General features: G+C 52.8%; 1 protein-coding gene across 6 annotated transcripts; it reads right to left on the reverse strand.

Annotated features, from left to right (window-relative positions):
- Positions 1-243: 243 nt before the first annotated feature.
- Positions 244-19,174, reverse strand: RANBP3 (RAN binding protein 3). Of its 6 annotated transcripts, none has more exons than XM_072977877.2 (17): positions 19,019-19,174; positions 16,227-16,282; positions 11,702-11,738; positions 10,995-11,081; positions 10,492-10,569; positions 9,981-10,046; positions 9,166-9,258; positions 8,577-8,683; positions 8,152-8,271; positions 7,342-7,445; positions 6,841-6,919; positions 6,316-6,418; positions 5,393-5,517; positions 4,767-4,887; positions 4,330-4,472; positions 3,611-3,791; positions 244-3,111 (listed from the first exon to the last, which is right to left on the reverse strand). In XM_072977877.2, exons 1-17 carry the CDS (start codon positions 19,038-19,040, stop codon positions 3,068-3,070), a joined length of 1,566 nt encoding a protein of 521 aa, XP_072833978.2. In that variant the 5' UTR covers positions 19,041-19,174; the 3' UTR covers positions 244-3,067. The 6 variants fall into 6 exon arrangements, with proteins under 6 accessions (XP_072833978.2, XP_072833977.2, XP_072833981.2 ...); XM_072977876.2 differs by having other exon boundaries at positions 10,995-11,084; XM_072977880.2 differs by having other exon boundaries at positions 10,492-10,566; positions 19,019-19,173.
- Positions 19,175-20,187: the final 1,013 nt, after the last annotated feature.

Below are 20,187 nucleotides of genomic sequence, written 5' to 3' on the forward strand. Positions count from 1 at the left end.
CTTGTCCGATTGCTCACTTCCCTCCAAAGCCCTCTGCAGGTCACTGCCGGCTGGTCCTTCACAGATAGAGTCCCCCTGGAGCTGGAGGTGCCCTCATAGCTATCCCTTTGGTTGGAGCAACCCTTCGACCTCCCTGCCCTTTAACAGCTGGGGAGACCCAGCAGGCCACCCGGCAGGTCCATGAAGCAAAGCCGCCAGTTCCTGCCTTTCCTCAACCCATCAAACAAGCAAGCAAGCAGCGCCTTTGTTACAAGTTTCCTTTTAATGTAATTCCCAAATACATCTGATATGACAATTGTACAGAAATCTTCCAAAACACAGGGTCTTTTTCTGGGGGATGTTTCTTCTGCTTTCGCCTTCTATTGCTGCAAGTCGGCCAATGCTCAGAGCGGAAAAGAAAATTCATCAAGTCCCGTCTCTGGAAAGCGCCGGCCAAGTGCTTTAGACAGCGGCTTTTCCAGACTAAAATGCACATTGGCTTTCTCTTGGCCGACCTGTTTCCAATCCAAACCGCCACATCCATAAATAGCTGCCAGAAAAAAAAACTGGGTGGTTTTGTTAGGAACAGAAAAGAGTGCTATGGGAAGCTCTCTGAACATCCCTCTGAACATTAAACATCTCTGGAAAAATCCAGCCGGCTCTTGACCCCACAGGCCTTCTGGAGCCTCCTTCAAACGCCATTCACACATGCACAAGCGCACGCACCTACACACCTTACATGGATACACCTACCTTTTTCCAATCAGTGGTGTTTTCGGGAGTCAGTCCCATCAAAGCACAATGGAAGCAAAAACCTTGCTTCCTGCTGACCAGATCACCTTTCCCCAAGGCTCACCACCCGCCACTCAAGAGTTCATTGCGTCTTGCTGGCTGGTTTCCACGTAAACACTTCTATGAGGACACTGATGAGGAAAGAGAGTTAAGGGAATGTGCTCCATCGACAGAGGGCCAAGCAGCTTGGAAAAGGGATTCTTAGCCAGAATCCTCTTCAGTTAGGCCCGCAGAAAACCTTAAAAACTGTCCCACCTTTCATGCACCATCAGCCCAGGCTCTCTGTTGTTACAGTCCAACACCCTTGGGCCACAGTCTGTTGTTTCCCTGGACAGGCAGCGAGCAGCTGGAAAATCCTAAAAGCTCATTGCCTGGTTTTCCTTAACACATTACAAACAGGGACTGAGCCCCTGATCCTCTCTGACTGCTTCTGTTTGATCCTCTCTGACTGCTTCTGTTTGATCCTCTCTGACTGCTTCTGTTTGATCCTCTTTGGGTTTTCCATGACGGCGCTCTCCTCTTTATTCTTCTGCCAGAAAAGACTGTCACCCACCGTCACCCATCAACCCATTCCCAGCCTCAGACTGGTCTGCTTTCACCGTTTTGGACAGAAAGAGGCAAAGCAGAGGGTAGTTTTCTTCACAGGGGCACAAGCCTGGTTCCCTGGTCCTTCCAAAAGGATTTTTCAGTGGACGTGAGGCTCACCAAAGAATCCAGAAAAGACCGCTCCACTCACAGCCATGGAGGTCTGACATCTTTGGGGGAAGCAGGGCAGGGCAGCCGCTGGTTCGGCTCTTTGTCAGACAGCTACAGTGAGTTGTTTCTAGCGTCACATTTACCAAAGAAGATGCTAATGTTCTGGACCTATTGGTCATCACCCGGATGAAGTGGGGCAGCCACTCTTAGCAGGAGAATATATATATCTCATATATATATGTTTGAATGATCACCCCACCCACCCCCGGGCACTTGGCACAGCCGATTTTTTTTAATGCACGGGCCAGCTGGGTGCAGCAAATTTAGGAAAATCTAAGACAGGAAATAATGCTCCCCTGAAAAGGAAACACTCGGGAGTTAAGTGTCAATTTCAGCAGCTGGTCCAAATCAGCAGACCAGTCTCCTTCCCAACGCACCGCCAACTACCATTTTTCAAAAGAAGGTAGCTGATTCCTTATATATATATGTGTATGTATAATATATATATAGATATATATATAGTGGCTTTCCTGTACCTTAAATAATAACAGAAAGAGAACAGTACAAAACAGAAGGAGGCCCCCTTGCATGACACCAGTTACCTTCTTCAAAACTAATTTTTCTTTAAAAAAAAAGTTATCATCACGATAAAAGTCTTCAAACAAGAACAAGAACTATCACCAGAGAGAGGAAGGAGCTGTTAGCAAGAACGCTTTCCTACTCCAGTTTTAAGTCTTCCCCTCCCCCCAAAAAATTAGCAAACGGCTTCCCGCTCGGAGACAGGACCTTGTGTTCTTCTTGTCGAATTCCTTCAACCTCCGTGAGAAACAGATAACTTAAAAAAAAGGCTCCAGCAAGACACCTGCCCAATGTTGGCACAGGTCTGCTGGGGTGGGTGGGATGAGGAGAAAACTTTCCCCCCCCCCAAGAATGAGGTCCTCCAGCTGATATCCAGGAAAATCAAACACCTTGCATGGGGAGGAAGAACCAAGAGAAGTACTTGAAAATAAGATTTCAAGAGAGGGGGAAATAAGAATTTGAGGAAGGGCTGAATCGAATATTCCACGGTGGGGACCCATGAGCTACCGGAGACGAGCATGAGGCGGGCAGACGAGCATGAGGCGGGCAGACAGCAGAGAGCGTCTGCCTCAGAGCAGGAGGTCCCCAGGCCAGCAGCGGCTGTGCTTCTCCATGTGCCTGGGCTTCCACAACAAATCAGGCGTGGGCAGAGGGGGTGTGGCGCAAGGAAATGGCGTTTTCCGTTTTCCCCGCTCATCAATATGATGAGCGTTTTTTAAAAAAAAGTCCCAAAACCACCTCCAGCCAGTTTTGTCCAAAGTCCGCTGTGTTGAGTTTCTGCTTGGTTTTAATATGGAATCGGCTGGTTCGGCCCCTTCCCCCCTCCCCACCCCAAAAAGTCCAACACACCAGGGGGAGAGAGGGGAAAAATTAAAAAGGGACGAGAACAAAGGACGCAGAGTTTCGTTTTCCCCACAAATCTCGGAGCCTCCGCGGCTGTCCAGAGCAAGAGTCGGCCTGGGGCGGGTGTCCCCGCAGAGGGTGTCGGGGGCGGCTCTTGCCGGGGAGCCAAACGTGGCTGCTATGTGCTGCTGGGTGCTTGACCAACTCCTTCGTCGGTGGGACCTGCGGAGGAAAAGAAGGGGCTCAGAGGAGGTTCCTCCAGTTCCATGGAAGGAAATCCCGACAGAAAAGGAGCCCAGGGGAGTTAAGATGGACTTTGACAAGCTGTTTGGCTACTCCTGTGAGATTTAAATAAGAGAGGAAGGGGGGCAGCTCATTCTGGGGTTTTGGGGGGGGGGTTAGTCAGCAGTCGCTTCACAAGATACACAGCTTCTGGTTTCTTCTGCTGCAGCAAAACTGACCTGCTAGCCAGCCATAAAAATCCTACCTCGGTGCAGCCCCTTTGGGTCCTACTCTAGGCTGTGAAGTCCCCAAAGCCGAGGCCCTGGCCTCTAGCACAGAGAAGGGAGCTGGATCTGTCCTACTGTGGCCGGCACAGGCCTGGAACAGTTCTACAGAGAAGCAGGAAGGGCTCGAAAGAGACAGCCCGGAAGGGAGAGGCTTGACATCCCTCTCCGGGTTCAGAACATCATGGGCAGCCACACCCCGGGAAACCACTCACCGCTTCCAGGCGATCCTGAAGGAGCCAGAACATCGTCGTCACTGTCTTCCTCGTTGGACTGGGCCACTTCAGGCTCCGGGGCAGCGCTTTTGGCCTCCTGCTCTTGCTCCACCCGGCTCCTCAAGGCCAGGATCCGGTGGTGTAAGGCGGCGTACAGCTGCCCGGTGTCTTTTGAACTGGCCTGCGGGAGTTCAGAGAAGAACGGTTTGGTGCATTTATGGATCAGGCAGCCTGGGACTCCTCAAGGAGGCCGACAGTGAAATGCAGCAACAAAAAAAAAAAACAACCCGGTCTCTTGCGATGGGGGTAGAAACGGACACATCCCAGTTTACCCCAGTGGGGGCATCCAACTAGGCCACAGCCCACCTGGCATTTCCTTAAAAATATGCACTAAGGGAATCTGACAAAAGCCTTCACAAAGGGATGCAGGCTTTGTGTTCTCCACAATAAACCCTACACATGTTTCCTCGGAAGCAAGCCGCCTTTCTGTCGCCTTTTAAAAAAAAATTAGAATTTTCTTGCACCATTTTAAAGAAGGCATCTGTGTTGACCGACGTGCAATTTCTGTAAATAGGAACTGATTGCCATGCTTTGCAGCAGGCCATTCCACAATAAAAGTGAGCTCTGCTCCTTGTGCCCCCTCCCCCGGTTCACGTCCAGCAACTCAACCCGGCTTCCTTCCCTGGGGAAAACTGAGAATGCCGCCCCTCCTTTCTTACCGATATGAGGAACACCTTGACCCCCTGGTCTTCCGTGTCCATGGCGGTGATGCGGATGCTCTTCTCGCTGGCTTTATCGATCTGCATCTGAGCCCAGAGCTTGGTGTTCAAGATTAGCCGTAGACTGCCCTGCGTTCTCATTACTGCATGGGGAGAAAAAAGAAAGACAGGTCCTTTGGTCTGGGACTCCCACCTTTGAAGGTGTCCCAACAAGACCTGCTGAAATGTTCCCGAGGGCCACTGCTGAGCAGCTCCGGGAGCCCCGCAGTGGCACCCAGTGAGGAGCTGCAGCTGGGTTGGGGGGGAGAACCTGACTAGAGATCCAAAACTCTGCAACGCCCCCTTGCCTTCCAGGGGGGTCAAAATGCCAGGAAAGGACACAAGGGCACCTCTCTGGCTCCACCTGGGCTTGGGCTGGGGGAGCCACCCACGTTTACCTAGGCGTGACTGCAGCGTCCCATCGTCCGTGGAGGCCATGTCGTTCAGCCTCAGCAGGCCCCGGCCTCTTTCCACCCAGGACTGGGAGTTCTTGTCGAAGACAAATAGCTTGCATTGGATCTGAAAGAACAGGCGCGGCGGGAGGACTCTCAACAAAGGCAGCTACAAGCCGCCAAAGGCAAGCCGATAGGCAACAAGGGAAAACAACTGCAGCTCAAGGCTGGGGAGGCCGTTTCTGACACCGTAGGGCCTCGCCCCATAGTTGCGGGGATGGGTTCCAAGCCTTCCCGGCGGATGCTGAAAACCACAGATAGCAGAAAACACCATCCGTATACCACAGTAAAAGAAAAAAAATCCAATGTATGACTGGAATTGGCCACGAGAGGGAGTTGGAAGCCACGCTACGGATTCTCAACCACAGATCCTGATCCTGTAGATAAGGGAGTCCAACGGTTTTACTCTGCATGGATCTCTCTGGTGAGAGATACTCCTTGTCCAAAGGGGAGAGAAAGATCCACCCTGATGTCCACTCACCCCACTAGCGAGCGAGCAAGCAGACGGGGCCCCCCAACTGACCCTTCTAGCGGCTGAGCCACACACACTCTCTCCCTCTTCTCTTACTCACCTGCAGGACATTGCTCTCGGCTTCCTCCCCCGTGATCACTTCCACCTTCTCCAGGAGACACTTCCGGGCTGTGGCCTTTGTGTAAGCAGCCGCAGACTCGGCCAGCGACTCCAAAATATTATTCGCTGAAAGAAAGGGCAACAGCAAGGTCTTTGGCAAAATTAAAACAACTTCAAGATAATGGTAAAAGTACTACCAGTAGGAGCCCCATGACCGCAGGATAGATAGACGGGGTTTGCTATTATCCGCTGTTTTTAGCATCCACGAGGGAGACTTGCAACTTATTCCTTGTCGATATCATGGTCTTAACTAGTAAATATTTTTAAAAGAATCCAATTAAATTGAATTTTAAAAAGACATCTTAAACCAATGTATAAAAAACCCCACAAACCAGGCCTTTGTCAGCATGGCTATCCCATACATGGGTGATGAATCCCCCCGTTTTCAGTTGGACCAAAACACAGCCAGGCGTGGGCATCATCTAGGGCCTCACATCCTTCACAACCTAACTTATATTTGGCCAGTAAGGGATGGAATACCCCAGAATAGCTCAAATTCTCTTGTGTCGCTGATGTTTCTCCTTTAAAGTGGGGCAAGAAACATGTCTAGTAGTCCCAGGTTTTTTTTTTATCAAGCTTGGTTATGGGGATAAAAGGGAGCACCACGATAAATGAAACACGATCTAGGTGGGCACATCCCCAACACAGGCCATCGGGTGTTATCTATAAGAACTGACAGGCTACAAGCAGTTGAACCCAGCAAAAGCAGCACCGCAGGCCACATATTCCGATAAGAACAAGCACATTCTGCCAATCCATGACCACAGCAATAACGATATCAGTCCACTGAAGATTCTTCCAGGCCACCATCTAATAAGAAGTGGAAAATTCTGAAGATCAAAGGGCAAGTCCTCTGCGTTTTACCTTTCTCGGGAGTGGCTTCCTGCGAAGATGATTCGGAGCCAGAATCGCCCGCGGCGTTCTCCTTGTTGCTGTCGGTGCCTGCGTCACTGGATTTGGGCGGACTCTGCAGGAGGAGGAGGAGAAGGAAAAGAGGAGTAAAGTGAGCGCCCCAAACCTCCATGGAAGTTCCAGTCTCAAGAGGGCATTTCAAGGAGTCCTGCCTGGCTAGAAGGAACAGAACCCACGTACAGTATGTATTTCCAGGCAGCGGATAAGTGAATCAGCCACGGATAAGGGGTGTGTGTCCTACTGCATATACTCCTTGACACGCAGGTACTTGTGCCAAAAGAGCCAGAGAGAAGGGAGGACATGCTAAGAGCCAGGCCACAACGCTTCCTGACCTCACCCTCCTTTGACACCCAAACAAACTCCGCATGGATCAAGAACCCAGTTAGGTTCTTAAGCTGACGGAGTTCGGCCAAAGAAGGAAGATACCAAAGGAGAACCCCCTCCCAAGAAGAGTGGAGAGACCTCCTCTGAGCTTACCAAGACTCTCTCGCTCATGTTCTGCCCAAATACGAACTTGTTGCCCGAGGCCTCGGCGCTGTGCGTAGAGTTCTCTAGGCTGGGGAGGGCGAAAGAATGCTTTTTTTGAGTTCAGAAAGAACGCACTGCGGATCTGCTGGGACTAAAAGGCTGGACAGTCTGAACAAAAGCAAAGGAATGCCCACCCTGCAGCCAGCCCGGCTCTCTCCAGAGACCCCAACCTGGACTTCTGGGTCACCCCTCCTCCCCCATAAGACGGGTTCGGTGCCTTCCCAGATGGTGTTAAGGGATTCCCGCTCTCTAAAGGATCAAAATGCACTTTTCTAAGCCCTAAAAAGACTCTTTCCTTAAGGGAACGGGGCCCAGCAATTCCGCCCTCACCTGTCCCCAGAGCTCAGCGCTGTGAAAACGTCTCCGAACTGGAATACGACCCTCAGGGTGCAGAGGCTCTTGACCTGAGGAATGTGGTCAAGGGCCAAAATGCCCAGGAGCAGCCCTTACCTGGAGCTGATGTACTGCAGGAAGTAATTTGTCGCCGATGGGGTCTCGGAGCTCTGGAGTCGGGCATTCTGGACGTCCGCGGCTTCGTCCCCTTCGTCTCCTAGCTGGGACAAGACAGGCGGCGCTGAGAAGCAAAGATGAGCGAGAGCGCCCAGGACGACCAACAGGCACAAACCCCTGAAAAGGGGCCTGGTAGTGAGCGGGGCAAGGGGGGCACGGAGACCACAAAAGGTCTGTGTCCAGCCTCTTGGGAGCCTTTGCGAGACAACAGGGACCCTTTTTCAGGGCCTGCCAGCTTCTCCTCGGTTCTCCATGACATTTTGGGGCAAACAGACTGAGGCTCGGCGGCTTAAAGAGGGAAGAGAGGATTTGCCACACATAACGAAGACGGGCTTGAATAGAGGGGGCCTTCCCTGTCAAGACTGAAAGGGGTGGCAAATCTCTTTCCAAACTCTAGAGCCTCGGGGATCCCTGTGATTCCTTACCAACTGCATGACATCAAATAACAATTCTAGAGAGAAGGCGTGAACATTTTTTAAAAAAATGTGAATTTGGAGAATGCACACGAAGTCATGTAACTTAAAAAACGTTTTCAGGGGGACGGGATCCGAGCCGCCTGGCCTCAGACTTTAAAAAATCCTTTTAAAAAGCCCAGGATCACACGGTGATGGGGATTTCCAGGATGATGAACTAAGAAAGCAAGCGCAGATTGTAGGCCAAGGTCGGCGCCTGGCCCAAAAGCCAAGGATCTGCGATTCCACTTTTAACACAGCCCAGGCACCGGATAAGTAGATCACGCTGGATCAATACCTTCACTCGATCTCTCAGGTTCTGCCCAAAGACGAAGGACTGTTGCGTGTTCTGGTCCGTTTTTTCACATTTCTCGGTCTCTGAAGTGCTGTTGGAGTCATTTCTTGGGCACGGCTTCTCCTAAAGGAAAGGGAGAAGGAAAAAAAGAAACCGGAACTATAAGAAAGGGAGGCCAGCCACTTCAAGACGGTCTGCCTCTGTCTGAAGCACAGAGCGGACACTTCCAACCAAATGGCCTGCCTGGCACAAGCTTTAAGCTGTACAACAGCAGCGTGGGATCATGTAGTGGAGATGCATTATTATTTTTTAAAGCCCCTTTCCATTGCAGAATTAAAAGCAGTTTGGAAAGCCAAAAGAAGCTAACCACCACCAACCCCTTCTCCGCCTCCCCCGTTGGCTCCTCAGAGGAGGGGCAGCTGACTCACCTTTTCCTCTGAATCCGGGCTTTTCGGTGTGGCATTAGCGGTGGGTTCAGATGCTGTCCCTGCAGGGTCCGGAAGCTTACTTACGCCATTGGTGCCGCTGCTCGGAACTGCAAGGAGAAGCAACCAGCTAACGGTCATGTCCTTGTCTAAAAACTCTTCCGTTCTCGGTCCTTATTCTATTTTCTTCCCATAGGAAATCAACACCAACCTCATCCTCATCATCTTAAAGCTAGAAGGGACCCTCTGGTTCATCCGAGTCTGGCCCTTGTCAAACGGGCACGGAGGGGGAGAATCGAACTCCCAACGTCTGGCTCTGCAGCCAGAGGCTTAAACCAATGATTTGAACCCTGTTCTCCTGAGCCCTAGCCTGTCGCTCTCTCCATAAAAGCACCAGAAAGGGCATCGCGCTGGCACCCATGGACCGTTCCCAGAGGAGTGGCGGGGATCCAAAAGGCAGGGGCAGTGGCTCCAGGAGGTCTACTTGGTTGGAAAGGGAAAGCTGTGGGCGACCCCCCCCAGCCACCATCGTTTTGCCCAGGTCTCCCAGCCCCTGGGAGGTGGGACATGCGATTGGGAGCAGCCCACTTGCCTGTTTGAGGGAAAGCTTTCGGCTGGGGGGCCTGGAGGACCGCTGGGCGCAGGACGCTCCGCTGCTGCTCCTTTGGCTTCTGGCTGGGAACCCCTGGGAACGGAAGGAAGGTCTGAGGGATCAGGCCTCGCCTGGCCCTCTACGGCGCACGGAGCCTTTTTTCATGCCCGCCAGAATCCTCCGCATAAGGAAGGGCCCACCTAACCAACCCCACGCCTCTGCTTGGAAGGAAGTTACACTCCCTCCACAGCCGCTGGGCAAAGCAACTCAAAGCCCTTCCCATTGAGCTGCTCAGATTCTGCTCGGACGCAAAACATTTCCACAGCAAAGGCCAAGGAAAACACAGATGTGCCCAACCACGAGTTAAAGGCGCATTCTATTGCGGCTGTGAGGCTTTTCCCTCCAGACACACAATGCCTTCAAAGCTTCTGACCAGACTCGGAAATGAAGCTCATATTTTCCCTCCCGACGGCAACCGCAAACAAAAGCCAGCTCCTTGGCCCCTGTGCTGATCGAGGCAAACTCCTGCGAGAGGAGCACCAGTCCTTAAAATGTTTTGTCAAGTTCTGCTTGCAAAAAGCCCCCTTTGGAAGAGTGTCTTCTGCTGCTCTGAAGGAAGTCTCAGCACTGCAAGCCCCGAGAAACAGGAGCCAGACCCAGCCGGGGAAGGGTTCTAACAGTGTCCAGGAGCACCCCAGGAGCAGGCGATGGCATTCAAGGGATGCCTCGGTGGGAGAACCGCATCAGACAGATCTACAGCGAAGGCCGAACCTCCGCTTTGGCCCCAGCCCCGAAGACAACAGAACGCCTCCTACCTGCGCTGGGGGCCTGGCCGTGGATGAGGGTGGGAGGCTTCAGTCGGAACCCGGTGCTCTTTTCCTCTGGAATTCAGGAAGGAAAAGAAAGGTCAGCCTTCGGGGCAAAAGCGGCAGGCGATGAACACAGTTTGCGGGCAGCTGCGGTGATCTAGCCAGTCTGAGCTACTGGCCCGCCTTGCCCGGCCTTGCCTGCTCAGACAGAGAACGGCTTTTCCAGAGGATCCAAAATAGGGCTCTGGGTTGGTTTGTTTTGCTTTTTTGGGGTTGGGACATTCTTCCATTTCCAGGCAGGCAAACCAGTAATACCCCGGAGGGAGAAAGCACTGACCCAGTGGGAGAGGACCCAGAGTTTGGAAAAGATGCTCAGAGCGACAGCAGGCCATGGGGACGAGAAGGAAACAGGCCTTGCTTGCAGGCTGACAAGACGCCGGACGCTTGCCGTTCTCCGAGGTGTCTATTATGGGGTGGGGCTCTGCGAAGCAGATGGGCAGGAGGGGGACCCGCTCACCTGGTTCTGAGTCTGAGTTCCCTGCGGAGGTTTCGCAGAAGCTTGAGGGCATGAAGACATTGTTCTTTGTCACTGCTGCTGAGTAGAGGAACAGAGGGGGGAGAGAATGAGGGCATAAGGGTTGATATGGGGGGGGGGCTCCGCCTCAGAGAAATGTCCTCACCCCCCCCACACACACACAAGGAATCAGCAGCTGGCTGGATCGCTCAGGGGTTGAGATCTCCGGCTGTGGAGCCAGAAGTTGGGAGTTCGAATCTCCCCTGGGCCCCCCAGGAGAAGAGCCTGCCTGGCTGTCCTTGGACAAAAGCTACACATGCTTAGGATACCCCTAGAAGAAGAAAAGGGGAAAATGCTTCTGGGTGTATTCAGTACCTAGAAGACCCCAAAAAAGGTTGCCGTAAGTCAGAATAGACTTGACAGCAAGGAATCGGTTCAAGGCAGAACAACGATGGACAAGAGGCCCAGGTGTCATCTCTCTCGTCGAGGAAGCCAGGTGTTTTTACCTGGCTGGGAAGGCGGGAACTGTGTTAGCGAGGAGGTCCTTTCCCGCTTCACCGGAGGACAGTAGCTCCCGTCTTCTCGGTCCGACTCTGCCGAGAAAGGGGGAACAGAAAGGAGAGGTAGTTAAGAACCAGCAGGGTGTGCCAACGTAAGGGGGGGGGGCTCTTTTGGATTTCCACTCCCAGACTCCGGACACCGCGGCCAAAAGAAGAAAAGGAAAGAAGAAACAGCCACAGGTGTATGGTTCTGACCAGTTTCCCCAGCTGCGACTCTCTGTGGATGATGGGCCCTTTCAAGATCGCGTAACTTCCCCCCCCCACCCGCCTGGCTGCCCTGCCGATTCTTTAACTGGCACTGGACAGATCTTCCAATTGAGGATGCCTTCGCAAAAAGGATGCTCTGCTTGCAGTCCTTCAAACGAGAACTGCCCTCAGTTAATAAAGAATCTATGGCTCCTCTGGAACAAGAACAATGGCCATGAAAGCTAACAGATCCTCCAGATTCAGAGGCACTCCACCCAGCAACTGCGCTGATAGGCAAGGAAACGACCCACATTGAACTTAAGATGCTGAAGACGCATGATGAAGAAGTGCTCCTTGTGGGCATTATAAGTTCTGATTCCATAAGAATCAAAAATGAAAAAGGGGGGGGGGGGAGAAAAACTTTAATTCAGGAGGACTCCAATGTGTGAATGTGAGCTCTCTCTCACCTTCCCCATCTTCCGGACTCGACCCATCTGCCGACCTCTGAAACACAAATATATTTGTAGACGTTAAAATTAGATGGCATTGCAAATAAAAAGAGAGCTAGTTAGCAATTCTGCAGATGTGTTGATTAGCACACCAGGCCTAATGGGAAGAGAACCCATCCTGGCCTCGGTTTTGAAAATCTAAAAGGGATGAGGCGAGGAAGAAATGAAACGTACTGTTTGGGGCATATCATTGCTAACAACAGCAACAGCAACAACAACAACAACAATGCAGAGATGATTGATCAGGACCTTTTTGCTGGGTGACACCATGCAATCTGTAAAATGGCCAGACTGAACCAGCGCAATACGAGAACCAGCCCTTGGGGGGACCCAAGAGCTGCACCACCCCCACCACCCCTGGCAGCACGCAGTGGCCCGCCGCCCGGTGAGCAGCCTCTCCCTCTCCCTGGGGCTCCATGCCTGATTCCGGGACCCCTCTCAGCTCTGCAAAGGACTGGGTGCAAAGGAGAACAACCGCCCTTCTGTGCGAGGCAGCAGAAGGAGGGAGCAAGGTCTGATGGAGGTGGGTTGTGCGGGGGTGAGGGGGAGGTAGCAGGGGGCATATATCCTTTTTCCTAACCCTCTTCATCAACATCTCTGCAAAAAACCCAAGCCAAACCAAACCCTGCCTGGTCCTGCCTCTTCTCCCCCTGCCTCAAGAATCCCTGGCCGCCTGGGCCCTGGCACGTGTCTCGGGTTTGGGCTCTGTTCACCTCTGTGGCAAGGACGCCGTCCACAGACACCCCTGCTGAGAGCGGCCAGATGAAGCGAGGCCCATCGGAGGCCTCTTCTGGAATGCTCCTGCAGAGAGCGGGCACTGGGCATGGAGGCCGGCCCCCGGAACCCCTCGCAAGCCTTGAAAACACCGCTTTCTGACTCAAGTGCCCCGCATGGTAGGAACGAAAGACTGAATTGAAACGGCGGTCCCTGGGGAAGGACGTCCTGTAGGAGAAGACCAAAAGGAAGACCCTCCCCTCCAACGCTGGGTTCACATGGTGGCTTATCCCACAGCCCCACCACCGGGGGGGGGAAAGGGTGGTCCACACACCCTCTCCCTCGCATTCCCCAGCTGGTTCTGGGGCCTACAGGGAGCCCCCACAATCAGCAGCCTTTGGTCCCATCCCTTTTATTGACACCCAAGTTGGCTTTAAAGCCAACCCGTATGTCCTGGGCCAGGGGAGTCACATCGTTTGGCAGCACTCCCCCTAGGTCTGTCCTTAATTTCCCACCCCCTCTGGTTTAGGGCCCCGCGGCCTACTTCAGTCATGATGAGAAGGAGAAGAAGCTACCCTTCGCTCTTTTCTCTGCAGCGAGCACAAAGTTTACACACCTCTGTCAGGTCTGCCGTACTTGCTCGTATTTTTATAAAGGAGACAGGCCCGAACCTTGCTAATTTCCTTTGAAGGGGAGCAGCCCCAGTTCCTGGATCACTGGGGGTCCCCTTTCTTGCCTCTCCTTTCCTCTTCTCTGGCAGCCATGACCGGAACCCCTTGGTTCTCCACGTTCCAAGATTCTTAAAGGCATTGTGACGCAGGCGATGTTGCTCCCTGCACTATTCTTTCCTTAATTCTGCCCAGTATGTGCCGCCTCTTTTAACAGCAGGGTTGACCTTTTGCGCCCTGGAGAGTAAAGCTCTTCACCCACAACCCCAAGACTTCGAACCCAGTCAGTCATTCCCACGGCCAGCTCTGATCTCATCAGAGTCAAGTGGAAGCTGTCACTGGACTCCCACCGTGGATCCTTTAAAAAGGATCTATCTGAGGCTCTGCTTCTAGCAGGCGGGAGACACCTCTCAAATAAGCAGGGGGCCCTGATCTGTGGGATCTGTATTCATGGGTTCACTCATCCAGGGGATGAAAACATCAAAAATATTAAAAAGACAAATTCCCAAAATATATTTGGCTAACAAGGAAGTCACCAGAACTGGCCACTAGAGAGGGTGGCAGAGACCATGTTAGGTAGAGCTTTTGCTAGAATCCGCGTTTTTCAGCATCTGTGGGGTGGGGAGCTTGGAAGTGAAGGCAGGAGGAGAAGGGGACGACAGAGGACAAGATGGTTGGACAGGGTCACCGAAGCGACCAACATGATTTTGACCCAACTCCAGGAGGCCGTGGAAAAAAGCAGGGCCTGGCATGCTCTGGTCCGCGGGGTCACGAAGAGTCGGGCACAACTAAACGACTAAACAACAACAAACATGCGGCAGCACAGACTCCACTGCGCGTTGCCATCCTCCTCTGTTTGCCTCTGGGCTGGGCTCCCGTGGCAAAGGAGGGCTTAGCAGAGGTACTGATCCAACTTCCCTGATGACACAGGGCACTCCTGGAGGGGCCTCTGTCATTCCCCTCCCTCCACAATGCCTGGGGCCACCAGCTTCACCCTTAATTTTACCAGAACCAGCACATATGAATGCTTACCAAATATAGAACACCCCGCTGAAAATGAAAACATGGCCTGTGCTTCCCCCTCAGGGCAGTCTGTTTTACGCTACGCGAGACGGGAGCAGAGCTCGCTGCCAACTCGTTTAGGGCTTGGGAGGAAAGAAAGGCTTCCAACACCTTTTGTGATCAGCACCAAGTTCTCCTCTCTGGCCTGCTAAGCTGGCCTCAAGTTTAAACCCCAAACACCTAAAGAGAAGGGCAGCTGTGCATCCATAATCATACAGCCGTTCCTGGTAAAGGAGCTTTTCCCCAGATCCGTGAGGTTCTAACATTCTAGGCCTTGATGCCAACTGCTGAAACAGATGAGTATTTTTCCTTGCAAAATGGGCTACCTTTAATAGAGAGAAGCAGAACAGCCCCTCCTTACGCATCACATCCAGCAAATGTTGTTTAGCCCTGAATGACTGCTTCCCTCTCTCCGTGCTTGGTCTGCTTTCTCTCCTGCCCCTTTCATCAGCTCACGTTTCAGAGTCGGCAGTGAGAAGAAGACGGCTCGGTGCTGGGGGCTGATGCAATAACAACAAACGAGGGTTTGAAGAAACCAGAGTTTGTAACCAACAACACACCGCGGCTTTGGGTGGCTGTTTGCATGTGATGAACATAGCAGAGCTGGCTCAACGCGGACCCAACAAGCAGAAACTCAACAGACTCCAACCTGGATGTCCCCCGTGAGTGAACTCAGCCAGCGCGGAAAGACCTACCCGGTGGACCTCCGGCAGGAGGGAAGATGGCCGTACAGACCTTCCCCTCAAAGCAAATGCCTGCAAAACCGACTCCCTGTCATGCACATCATCTTAACTGATCACCTGTTAGCATCCCTGGTGACTTGTTGCAGGAGTAACTCAAGGAAAAGTCAGGTGGAGACTGTTTTAAACCCCCCCCCCAAAAAAAACAGATCCTTGACAATCACTGTGATTAATCAAAAAGTGATGTTTTCAACAAAGCAAACACAGGACACTAAACTCAAGCTGCCACACTCCTCGGCCCACATATCCCGGGGGGGGGGGGGGGTAACACCACAAAGTGTAACACTTCTCCCAACAGCAAAAAAATAAGAGCCATAATCCTTCTCCATTACACAATTAGGGCTGCAATGCAATCATATTTTAAGGGATCGATCCTACAGGTTTCTCAATAAATTGAATCATCTCTTGGTTAGGTGAGAAAATGGGTGGGACTGATCCTTCGGAGAACGAGACGCCTGGGTCCTTTTCAGGCAAGGCGGGAACATTAAAGGGGGCAAGAGTCCTGAAAGAGGCTTTCCCCTTCAACTGTTTATAAATGTAGTGTTTAACAGAACACTCCTTAGAAATCTGCTTCTCAATCACAGGGGACATGTCTCAGATGGCAGCTGAAGGGCTGCAGCTCGGCAGGAGCCGAAGGAAACCTCTTGTGGTTGAACTAAAAAAAAACACGCTTGTTCCGTCTGAACTCCCCACACCAACCGCTTTACAGGCTGACTTGGGGTAAAGGAGCTTTACAAACATTTCTCAAGGGAACCGATGAACAGGACCCCTGAATCCTACCAAGAAGCGCTACTCGTGCTTCCATCCTCTACTACATCTTGGTATATCTTGTAAGCCAGCTCAAGAAAGGGGCAAAGGGTGAATTTATTGATACACTAAGGCATAACGGGGCCTCCTGAATCTCTCACTTATGCCTGCTTAGGCAGTCCCGCTGTTTCCCAACACTGCTGCCATACTCAGGATCCCTCTCAGTTACAGTATATTCAGATGGGATGTGGTGTGGCAGAATCACCAATTAAGGGTGGCTACGCTTCCATGAGCATCAGTCCCGTGCGTGGTAGTAGAAGGTATGTCCCCGGATGCACCGCACCATCCGATGGAACTGAAGCGGGATCCTAGAAGGCTTCCTGGTGAAACATGGATCTCCCTGTAAGAAGGAATTGGAGGAACCCCACTTTCTAGCCTATCCTGTGTGAGCGTGAGCCTCATCCTCTTCTAGCCTTCTCCTCCTAGTAAGAACGACCTGTCCGACGCCCACAGCTAGAACCAAGGAGCCCCGCCATGCAGGGCCCTCCTTACCTTCTGTGCTTTCTCCTTCTGAAACACGAAGACAGGAGGCGCAATCGCAGGCTTTTCTGGAAAGAGAAAGAAGAGAACTGCATACATTTGCATTTCCTAACACCCGGGCACAGTGTGTGCTGTTTTCTTCCAAATCTATTTGGAAAGGAGCAATTCCCAAGCCAAGGACCACGCATCCCGCCCAAGGATTCCATTCAAGAGACAAAGCCGTTCAGAGAGACAAGTCAGCTAGCAAATGCATGAAACAAAGGGCTTTGCAATGGTCCAAAGCCACAATGGGTAATGAATCCTGCTTGCGATGATGTGTGGAATCGCAAGCCACTGTCCCCATGCCTCAGTTTTAATATGACCTCCTCAGGCTCACGCTGTCTGACATCGTTTCTCTGAATTGCCTATGTCACTTTGCAAGGGCAGATACACAGAAAACAAGGGAGCCAAACATAGAAAATTAAACAACAGTACAGGATCTCGCCTCCTTGGGAGGACCAGAGAGGGTTTTGAGCTTCCCAGATCAAAAAAGCATGGATGAATGGCCAACCCGTTGGAAAATAAAGAGGGCTCAACTTTATTTCAATATTTATTTAGAAGATTTTTACTCCATCTTTTCCCTTAAAAGGACCCAAGGCAAGGACAAAAATATTCTGAACTCATGCAGCCAGCACCCAGAGACTGGCATGCTTTCTCCTGCTGGCTGATAAGCACTCAAAGAGCTTCCAAGCAAAACCGGCGTTCACCCTCCTGCCCTTCTGGCTACTGTGGTACCTCCGCACCCAGAATCAGTCTCAGTCTCTCTCTCTCAGTGCCAAATGCCCCAGACAGAACAGATTTTGGTAGAAAATATGTTGACTCAGGAGCCGTTTGGCCTAAGAACCAAATATCAGGTGTACTGGGCTCCTACAGCAATAAGGATCTGACCAGAGTGGGCAAATAGGGTGAGGATTAACCCTAAAAAAACATATCCACTGGGGGAGGGTGGGGGGAGGGCAAACGAAGGTTAATCAGCAGCTCCCATTCATAGACGTCACTGCTACAACCATCATATGACAGGCTGTGTGCGTGTTTGTGCGGGGAACCACTTGCACAGATCAGCTGCAAAAAGGAAGCACTGGCTGAGGAGGGAGGGAAGCTAATCCCAGCAAGTCACCCCAGCAGAGGGACCACTGGCTTCAAAGCACATCAACCATCACCCTGCCTCCCCCCCCCCCCCCGTGGCTTCCTTCGGACATAGGCCAAGGGGCTCCTTGTGTGCCTTCAGAGCAATTAGGAGCACTTATCCAAATCTAATTTTCCTCTTGCAACACAGGCTTTCTAGGCCAGGCGATTTGTAAAAAGGGGAAACTGAGTATCCAACGGGACACAGGTTTTTAAGAGAAACAATATCACAACTCCTGTGAAGCTGGCACTCCTGGCCATGTCTCAGAGAGGGCTTCGGCCTCATACGTGAACCACACTGAACCCATTTAGTTCTGAATGCACAGACTTTGAGCCATTCTGATGCGGCTGCATTCTTCTATGAAACACACAGAGATAGATACAGACAGACAGACAGAAGTCTCTCTGATTTTCCAGACTGCGCCGGGAGCTCCTTTTTATGTCCTTGCAGCAGATCGGAGACACAAAAAGCTAAGTGAACCCGCTTGGAGGAATTTATCCGAGCACTGCAGAGGAATACGAGGAGCACTTCCAGTGTCGTGGCTTGACAAGGAACGAGGAGGCAGAGAGAACACGAAACTCTGCACATCCTTCAAGGTACTCTCGTGGCCATTACTGGCACGTGCAGCTAAAGAAGAAGATGCCTTGGCTCCTTTTTAACATCAATACAGAGCCAGCACATCTGCAGGGGCTTCTTCGCTCTCCCTCCCTACACTCAGAATACAGGAGTCAGTGGAAGGAGGCCCCCTCTCCCTGTTTCTGGCCAGCTCTCCCAGAGTCAACCAAGGGGCTAAACCAGGGGTTTCCCAACCTTGGGTTCCCAGATGTTCTTGGACTAAAACTCCCAGAAACACCTGGGGCAGCACAAGGAGTGGAGGCTTTTGGGAGTTGTAGTCCAAGAACACCTGGGGGGCCCTCAAAGGTTGGGGGAGAACCCTGGGCTGAGCCTTTCTCAGCCACACCGGCTCGCTGCTTTCTCCAGCCCTCTCCTCTCTCTCTCTGCCCATGCTCAGAGGCTCTCTGGACTCCTCGCCAGGGAGGTTTAAGGGAAGAGACCTGCAGAAAGAAAGTGAGAAAGGAAGACACCCCCCCTCACTGCGGATTCGGGGCCAAGGCCTCCCTCCCTGCTTGATCCGGCCTGCCTCTCCCAGGGCCCACCTCCTGGGCACTCCACCCATGCTCAGAGGCACAGACGCCTTTCTTGAAGCCTTGGGTCACCAAACCCCTCCATCCGCTCATGAACGATTAGAGACACCGGGGCGGGGCGGGAGAGGGGGAGAAGAGAGGCGCTCCTCTTCCTTTCTCCTCCTCCTCCCCGCCCTCTGCCCATGCTCAGAGGAACGCCCCGCAAGCCAACCGGCAGCCAGAGGGAGGGAAGGCGGGGCGGGGGAGGGAGAGGTTGCGATGTGTGTGGGGGCGCGCGCTCTGCCCATGCTCACAGGCACCCTCGCCTCCCTTTTGTCCGGCCTCCGGGGGCCAGCCCGACGCCCCGGGCTCAGGCAGGCGGGCCGAGGGCCGGCTTCCCCCCTCCGGGCCGGGGCTCGGGTGGGGGGTCTCCGACAGGCAGGCCGCCCGCCTCCCCAGCGGGACGGCCCGCCTCAACCTCAGCCTCCTCCTCCTCAGCCTCCTCCCCCGCCTACCTTCGTTGGCCAGGTCCGCCATTTTGCTTCCTCAGCCGCTCCCACAATGCACCGCGCAGCCGACGGGCCCCACCAGCCCCTCTCGCCCGGTCGAGGCGCGCGCGCTGGGCCGGGAGGGAGCCGCCGCGCCAGGGGCGCCACGGAGCATGCGCGGTGGGAGGACCGGCCGGGGAGGGGAGGGGTGGGTGGGTTGGTTGGGGGAAAAGGAGGGGACCAGAAAGGGGGCGTGGAAAGACAAAGGACAAGGCGGGGCCACGGCCAACGCCTCCCGGCGCACGCGCACCGCGTCCTGCCTCGGCCTATTTTTTTTTATATCTTTGAAGACGACTCGGCGGGCCCTCCCCCGCTACCCTCTCTGCCTGCGACGCACGCGCAGTGCGCTCGACAGGGAAGGAGAAGGAGAGTAAGGCGCCTGCGCGCCGCAACTGTCCCTCCAACCGCGCCCTCTCGTCCGTTAAGACAGCCGCACCGAAGAAAAAGCGGCGCATGCGCATAAAAGGGAGGGAGGGCCGACGTCCCGCGGCAAGGCAGCGCCGCCTAACGGCCGAAAAGCGGAAGCACGGTGGAGCCGTTTGCTCATTAACACGCGCTACCCCCCCTGCTATTTAAGTGGCCTCGTTAATGACAAATCGGGGTGGACGCCCTTTTGGGTTGTCCACCCCGCAAGGGCTTTTTAAACGCCTTGCCAATTGGTGCATTACCTTGAACGTTCCCTTTAAAATCCACGGCTTCCTTTACAGAAAGACCCTGTTATCCGTGGACGACCTTATCCACGGTCTGAATATATTACACGGGAAAAATCCAGAAAATTTTCCCATGTAGTAACAGAACCAGCCACAAGAGACAGTGCTAGGAATACTTGTTAATAATTTAAAAAGATAACATGGTCTCTTGAGCCATTTGCTTTCATCCACTTTTTGCATTCGCGATTATCCATGATTTTCCATATCCACTGGGGCTTAATTCCTATCAGCTGGATTGGTATCCACTGATTCACTTATCCACTCCCGGAACATTCTACATAAAACAACCGCACAGAAATACATATTTGTATGTACGTATGCCCAGGGTGTGTTTACCAGGATTCAACAGAGGAAGCCAGAAAACATGTGTAGCATGCAATAATTCCTTGGGTTTTTTTTTTGCATCTGTGGGGCAAGGGGGCTTGG

This window comes from Pogona vitticeps, chromosome 7 (assembly GCF_051106095.1).
Source record: "Pogona vitticeps strain Pit_001003342236 chromosome 7, PviZW2.1, whole genome shotgun sequence".
NCBI classification, from domain to species: Eukaryota; Metazoa; Chordata; class Lepidosauria; order Squamata; family Agamidae; genus Pogona; species Pogona vitticeps.

What these genes read in the sequence shown, in the direction of transcription:
- RANBP3 (XM_072977876.2), bottom strand. Translation starts at nt 19,040, where the DNA reads ATGGCGGACCTGGCCAACGAAG. An exon ending in GAACTCAGACTCAGAACCAG is followed by an intron (nt 10,047 to 10,491) that starts GTGAGCGGGTCC and finishes CCTGAATTCCAG; the next exon opens with AGGAAAAGAGCACCGGGTTC. An exon ending in GAAAGCTTTCCCTCAAACAG is followed by an intron (nt 8,684 to 9,165) that starts GCAAGTGGGCTG and finishes TTCTCCTTGCAG; the next exon opens with TTCCGAGCAGCGGCACCAAT.